This window comes from Cheilinus undulatus, linkage group 21 (assembly GCF_018320785.1).
Source record: "Cheilinus undulatus linkage group 21, ASM1832078v1, whole genome shotgun sequence".
NCBI classification, from domain to species: Eukaryota; Metazoa; Chordata; class Actinopteri; order Labriformes; family Labridae; genus Cheilinus; species Cheilinus undulatus.
In genome coordinates, this window is record NC_054885.1 from 22,590,696 (window position 1) to 22,598,258 (window position 7,563).

At 37.6% G+C, this 7,563-nt stretch overlaps 1 protein-coding gene across 1 annotated transcript; it reads right to left on the minus strand.

The window, feature by feature from the left end:
• Positions 1-1,632: 1,632 nt before the first annotated feature.
• Positions 1,633-4,748, minus strand: LOC121529203 (cytochrome c oxidase assembly factor 3 homolog, mitochondrial). The gene is made up of 2 exons (XM_041816958.1): positions 4,551-4,748; positions 1,633-2,607 (listed from the first exon to the last, which is right to left on the minus strand). The coding sequence occupies exons 1-2, from the start codon at positions 4,717-4,719 to the stop codon at positions 2,501-2,503; spliced, it is 276 nt and encodes a 91-aa protein (XP_041672892.1). The 5' UTR covers positions 4,720-4,748; the 3' UTR covers positions 1,633-2,500.
• Positions 4,749-7,563: the final 2,815 nt, after the last annotated feature.

Below are 7,563 nucleotides of genomic sequence, written 5' to 3' on the forward strand. Positions count from 1 at the left end.
AAAAGTGCTGCTGTGGCTAATTCAGAGCTAATCACTCCACTAGCAGCCATTGTATACAATCATTCACACAAATAACCATTTCCGCCTTAACTATCACATAGTCATGCCAAAGCAGGTCAGCAGAGGAGTGAAAACATATTTTCCAATGTGAAAAGCTTATAGGGTTGTTTTTATTCTTTATTTCATACAGAGACGTGGTCTGGTTCTGGTAAAACAGACAATACTAAAGCTATATCTGAGGTATTTAGAGCAATGGATCAAGCCATTACTGACAGCTTTAAGTCCAACCAAACCCATCTCTGTATGGTACGACTCTGACAGTAGGATCACTCACTCAGTCAGACACAGCGACCTCAGCGATCAGCCAAAATGCTTGTAAATAAAAGTAAGAAATAATTTCTGTACAACTGTTAAGATCTTCAAAACAGAGGTGAAATTTCAGATTTTATCACCAGGTTGGCTACTTCATAGAGTCTGAAAAATATTTGACCTCAGCATGATTTTTTTCAAAGGTAGTTTAAAAGGTCTTTATTCCTTAAGATCAAAATCAGTGTTTCAGACCCAAAATGAGTGGAGCTTTGAACAGAGTAAAATCAGAAGAAGTTAAAATTTAAGGGTGTTGAAGTCCTGCATCTAATGGGCAAAATGGCTCTCGGGAAGTGAGGGACACTCAGACCCTTCACCCTTTCTTTGGCAAGAGAACAAACTTCTGTCCTTGTAAATTTGCCACTCATGTCATTTATAGACTGATTAAAAGCCTTTTTGAAAACACTTTAAATCCTCCAGGAACTTTTCTAGTTTTTTTTTTCTAAAATCCTGGTCTAAATTTCAAAATTTACAGGGGCCATACTTCAAAAATTTCTCCTAAAGGTTAAGCCTTTCCACAGTATCACCTCTGTCATTCAATACTTAGTGATATTTTTTAAAATAATACTGTAAATGTTATCCATTTAGAAGGAAGGGCTGAAAAGTAATTACATTTATTCACATTAGTAACTCATTTGTCTTTAAGTCCTTTTTCTAGTAGTATTTAAAATTTACTCTTAAGCATACTTTTGGGGAAGTATTGTAATTTATTATTTTGATTACCTTCAGTTACTAATTTGAAAAATAAAACTAAATGTCATAAAGAGCAAGTACAAGCTTTCAGTCATCTGCATAAAACCAGCCAGTTATTGATTTTATTGTTTCACCTGTGTTTTGCTACAAGTAGGGTGTCTTGATTTTTGTTGGAAAGAGGGAAAGGGTGAGGTGCACAGCCTTTAAAACTGATTCAAAACCCTTTCAGTATAAAAGGGAAAAATGTTTCTTTAAAAAAGTCAGCCTAGTATTTTTATCATGGTCTCACTGTCATGTACCTACAGAACTCAGAACTACATCGTATACTTAAACATTTGATCTAGATCTTTGAATAATACCAGAGGATGAAGCAAACTGAAGCGTTAATGATTTTAAAAAATGTTTAACAAGTTTAATTTAATCAGATATAGAAAAAGTGGATCTTTTTTAAATTCTTGATTACCACTAAGAACCAATGACAGTTTCTCAAACCATTGTCCTCCACTAAAATACTGGCAACATAAACCAGCTTTGATGAAATAGAACAAAACACTACTACCTTCCACTTCAGTGTCAACAATCTGGCTTTTTATTTACACAGTAAAATTTAGTCCAACTAGATGCATGGTTTATCTAATAAAGGGCAAACAGCAATCGTCTTTTGCCTCAGAACACATTTTAAATCATTTATGATCTGTTCAGCTACAGCTCGATATTCTGAAGTGTCAGATCAAATAGAGACATTTTTCCAAAAGCCTTGAGCCTTGTACGTAGAGGTTTGTACAGAATATATATAGCCAAGTAGCACAATTTTACTAATATAACATATTCTTCTGATAATTCCGGGGACTTTTGCAGGGTACACACAGTATGAAAACAGAAAGCAGACTGTTCATGTGCAGGTTTTGAAAAGTGTGTAACAAGTTACAGAGAGAAGCATGACCACTCTAATGCCTCTGTGTGCCTTTATTATTATAAGCACAGCGCACATGTATGCAGAGATGCACGCACAAACATGCAAAAACAAATGCAGTGGCAAACAAACCATCACAAGGCTGAGGTGTGGCTGTTTGCAGTTTGTCTATAACAATCGATTCAGCCTTTGATTATGATTTTGGGTTCTGAGAAAAGGCTCCCCTTGCCTTTGCTCTCCCATTTTTTCATCATGTGTGCTTGTTTGTTCTTGCTCCACGGTGAAATTAGGTAAGGCTGCACACAGAAATGAAGAAAGATGAACAATGCCAATATCTGATTTAATGAATTTGCACACAAAGAATGATAGAGTCTATAATGTCATGAAATGTCCTTAAATTGAGAGGAAGGTGGTTCACAGGTGTCTCAGCAGACATGACTTGTTGCATGCCCTGAAGGATAACTTCACACAGTTTGTAGGTGTCACTCAATAGCACACCCCCATCCAGTTAGTCCACAGTCAGTGTCATCAGGAGTTGGCACCCGTTCGTGGCCCTCTGATGATGTGGATTTTGGCTTCATCATCCAGCTCATCCAAGATCCTCTCCTGTTTGACCGACAGGATGGTGTAGCTAACTGAACAACTGGTAAAAGAAAAGAAACAGTGACTCTGGTATATAGATGTACATTTCTGGATTTTATCATTTTAAAGCACTTCTGGGCTGGCTAATGGATACAGAGTGAACCTGTTTCTTTGTTACCAGATGCACATACTTTATCAATTATGTTGTCCTGCTGTTGGATATGAGCAACAGAGGATCAAATGTGTTACAATGAAGCTGACAAGAATCCAAACTCCACCTCCTTTTCCCTCCAGCTTTTGCAACTTTGCTTAAGATATACAGTGCCGTGACAAAGTATTTGCCCCCTTTCTGTTTCCTCAGATTTTTGCATATTTATCATACTTAAATGTTTCAGATCATTAAACCAATGTTATATTTCACAAAGACAACCAAAGTAAATAGAAAATGCAGCATTTGAATGAATATTTCACTGGCCACACTCAGGCCTGGTTACCGCCTGATTTGTTAAATCAAGAAATCACTTAAATAGAAGCTGTCAGACAAACTTAAGTAGGCTACAAGATCTCAAAAATAAATGCATCATGCCACGATCCAAAGAAATTCAACAACAAATGAGAAACAAAGTGATTGAAATCTACTAGTCTGGAAAAGGTTCCAAAGCCATTTCCAAGGCTTTGGGACTCCAGCGAACCACAGTCAGAACCATTATCCACAAACGGAGAAAACTGGGAACAGTGGTGAACCTTCCCAGGAGTGGTCGGCCAACCAAAATGACTCCAAGAGTGCAACGACCAGGAGCTCACAAAAGAACCCAGAATGACATCCAAAGAACTGCAGGCCTCACTAACCTCAGTAAGGCCTCAGTTAAGGTCAGGGTTCATGACTCAACCATAAGAAAGACACTGGGCAAAAATGGCATCATGGGAGAGTTCCAAGGCCAAAACCACTGCTGAAATAAAAAGAACACAAAGGGTCATCTCACATTTGCCAAAAACCATCTTAATGATCCCCAAGACTTTTGGAGAAACATTCTGTGGACTGATGAAACAAAAGTTGAACTTTTTGGAAGGTGTGTGACCCGTTATATCTGGCGTAAAAACAACACAGCATAAAAAGAACATCATTCCAACAGTCAAACATAGCGGTGTCAGTGTGATGGTCTGGGGCTGCTTTGCTGTTTCAGGACCTGGACCACTTGCTGTGATTGATGGAACAATGAATTCTGCTGTCTACCAGAAAATCCTGAAGGCCAACGTTGGGCCATCAGTTCGTGCCCTCAAGCTCAAGCACTCTTACGTTATGAAGCAGGACAATGACCCGAAACATACCAGCAAGTCCACCTTTGAATGGCTCACAAAAAACAAAATTAAGGTTTTAGAGTGGCCAAGTCAAAGTCCGGACTTAAATCCAACTGAGACACTACAGTGTGACCTTGGTTCATGCTGGACAGCCCTCCATATGGCTGAGTTAAAACAATTTTGCACAGAAGAGTGGGCAAAAATTTCTCCACAGCGATGTGAAAGACTCATCACTAGTTATTGCAAATGCTTGATTTCACTTATTGCTGCCAAGGGTGGCACAACCAGTTATTAGGTTCAGGGGGCAATTACTTTTTCACATAGGGCCAGATAGTTTTGGATACAGACACTGTTTTCATTATAACATATAAATCATATCGTTGAAAAGTTACCAACAGAAAATCAAAACACAGCTAGGCCTCAATGCTTTTGTGTTTTAGTAACAATATTAATACTGGGATACTTATGTGACGTAAACCATTTGCTTCCTATGTATAAAGAACTTTCTTGGAACTTCTACATTAAACAGTACCAGTTTTTGTTTTTTGTTTTGTTTTTTAAAAGTGCATAAATACTGTGGCAGTACATAACATATTGCTTTAACCTATGACTACATCGTATATTTTAACATTATAACACTTAAATGAAGGTCACTGTTGTCATGTTGTACTAAATCGTGATATCGGGTGAAGGATACACATGCCGACCACGAACGCTCCGATAGCCAGGCCGGTCAGCAGGTTCCTCCTGCGGAGTCGCGCTGCGTTTTGCTTGAAGTAGTCGAGCTCCTGTCGGCGGCGGAGGAGTTGTTTCTCCGCCGCTGTTAGCGTAGTTTTAACAGGATCTTTTACACCCTGCTCCGCCATGGCTTGTTTGAGTAATCAGCTGCCGGAAGGATATGCTACTCGACCCGGAAATCTTCTTTTTCTCCGATAACACATACTAGGAAAAGGAGCACAGCGCCATCTGCTGCATTGGAGTCTGCAGAAATGTTTAAAATAATTGCATAGCTAGGTGATGTAAATTTTGAGCCTCTAACTCTTTTTTTTCCCTTTTGTGGCTATTTAATATTTTATTTATGATAAATACATCGTGTTTATGTTACCATACAGAGTTGGAAAAAGTAGCATACAAGATGATTGTTCTCACGTAAAAATATGGTAACTTTGATTATCATTTAAGTTAAAGTAGTAGAATTACTGATCAGAGGTGGAAACTAAGCAATAACATTTACCCAAACTCCTTTAATTTAGTATTTTTGGGGTACTTGTACTTTTGAATACATTTTTAATCATGTATTTTTTTTTCATTCATTTAAGTGGCATAGAGTTAGAGAATGATTCCACATCACATCCAAAACAGCTATTGCATTTTACCTTTCTATAGAGGTGTGACTTTACCTGAAAAGTAAAAGTAAATAAGAAATGTTCACATTTTACTGAACAACTGCTCAGTGCTACTCGGTTAGAATAAATAAAAGATGAGATTAAATCCGAATGTGCCCCACTATACTTTCAAATCACAGAAGCTGCAAGATTTCTTTTACCTGACATGAGGGCCAAAATAAAAACTGTTTTCTTATTTTTGTAAATGTTTTCCTTGTTTAAATGAGAATGGCATGAAAATTAGCCCTCCCCTCAATACACCAATAGACATCTGCAATTCGAAACAAAACACTGATATTTTCTCAAAAATTTTCAGCCCTAGTTTTCCTGATGTTGATTTAAACAAATCAGTACATTTACTGCTTTGATCTAAGTAAATGAATAGAGATGCATCGTGTTAGGTCATCTTAACATAAATGACTGGCCTACTGGAAAGAACAGTTTAGGTTCAGTCTAACCAACATTGTGTTGGTTATAATATAGAATGATTTCTTTTTTGTGTTTGGTGAAAAAATACACAAGATTAGGAACTTAGAAATAATTTGCATGTCAAAATGTAAATGTGAAATTTGTTGGATAATGGATGCTTTTTAAAAAATGTAGGGAATACTTCCCCTAAAATAAACTTACTGATATTAAAACCACTTAAAAAGTACAAGAGCACAAAAAGCTACTCAATTACAGTTCTAAGAGTAAATGTACTTGTGTATCTAATACTTGAGTATCTATTATTGAAAATGTGCCTAACCTCATTTGGACAAGAGAGCTTTTAGGCCCATCTGTATGTGTTACCTTTCTTCCCACCTTAATCCCTTTGAAGGATTCAGGTTTCTAAGTGAGGTGACAGACGTGTTCATTTCAAAAGGCCACATGATCAGGTGTCACGCTGTGGAGGACATCTTCTCTTGTTCCTTTGTTCTTGTTTCATTGTTTTCTGTCACACTGTGTCCCTCACCTGTACCACTCCTCTGTGCAGATTCTGTTTCTTCGCAACCCCTCAAGCCCTAAGCTATTCTTTAACCATTTTGTCTTGCCTAGACTTATTTTCTTCAAAGGTTTGTGAAACATGGTGCACAGTTGAACTGTAAACATCCTTTTTTTATCGTGACAACATGGGCTTTAACAGTATTTGGGATTTTCCATTACATTGCTTGGCTCTGCTCGTCTTGGTTTGACTCAGCATGGCAGCCCAGCGTGCCAGGGGGTTTGCTTTTCCACTACAACTGAGCCACCCGTTTGAGGCCGTGTCTAGAGCTTAGGATGCAGTGTTTTGAAACCTCCGCCATCTTATCCACAGTGTGATCTGATTGATTTTACAATCTGTAGACTGACAGCGCTGCACGCCGCTCTTTTCAAATTCTCTCTCTCTCAGTCATCAATGAACAATAACTCAAGCTCAATACTAAAAAGAGAGGATTTTTATATGTGACACATAGTAAATAATAATGACTGAGAGTTTTTTGCACAGACTTGTTCTGCCATCTCTTTGGGACCAAAAAGTGAAAAATAATTATTATGTGACAGAAATTTGTCAAAATATTCACATATTTACAAAAAAAATCTCCTTGCAGTTCTTTGTATTGGTTCTATTTATGCCATTATTCAGAGCAGTTCCTGTCTGCAGTGACACAGGGCCACATAACAGCCTCTCTGTCTCTCTATTTTGCCATTATGAGCTGTTCAGGCCATCTCTGTCATGATCTAAGAGTTAAAATGTGCAGTTTGACAAATGATGGAACAGCCTGCCTTTGGTTGTTTGCAACTGGTTTGGTTGTCAGAGTCTGTCTTGCATAATATTGTAATGTTTATTTCGTTTGGACTCTGCGTTTTATCTGTTTTTTTTTGTATATTTTTATTCTCATTATGTATATGCTTGACATACTTTTTTATGTACTCCATTAACCTGCCAGGGTCTATGATGAATATTAGACTGGTTAAAATCTGGGGCATTTACATGTCCCTGGTCATTAATGTGCCCTGTTCCCTACAATAAATGATTAAAAAAATAGATACACATTTTTTGTTGATACTACTGATTGCCACAGTTACCACAAGAAGTGAGCAATGCACTCTAGAATCTGACTATCATTTGTGGCTAATATTCTCAGTTTTATACACTGCACCTTTAAGTTTTTCTGTCTGCACTTGGGTCCTTCCTTTTGTTCCAGATGTTTTAACAGTTGAAACAAATACAAAGATATTTCACAATGCTAATTGTGTAACCCAGAAAGCAAATCATCCAGGGAAACAGGGCACTCCCAACAACACAGGTTTGGCATAGCAAGTTAGATTTGAATCTGAATTTGCAGCTTGTTTCATGTTTTG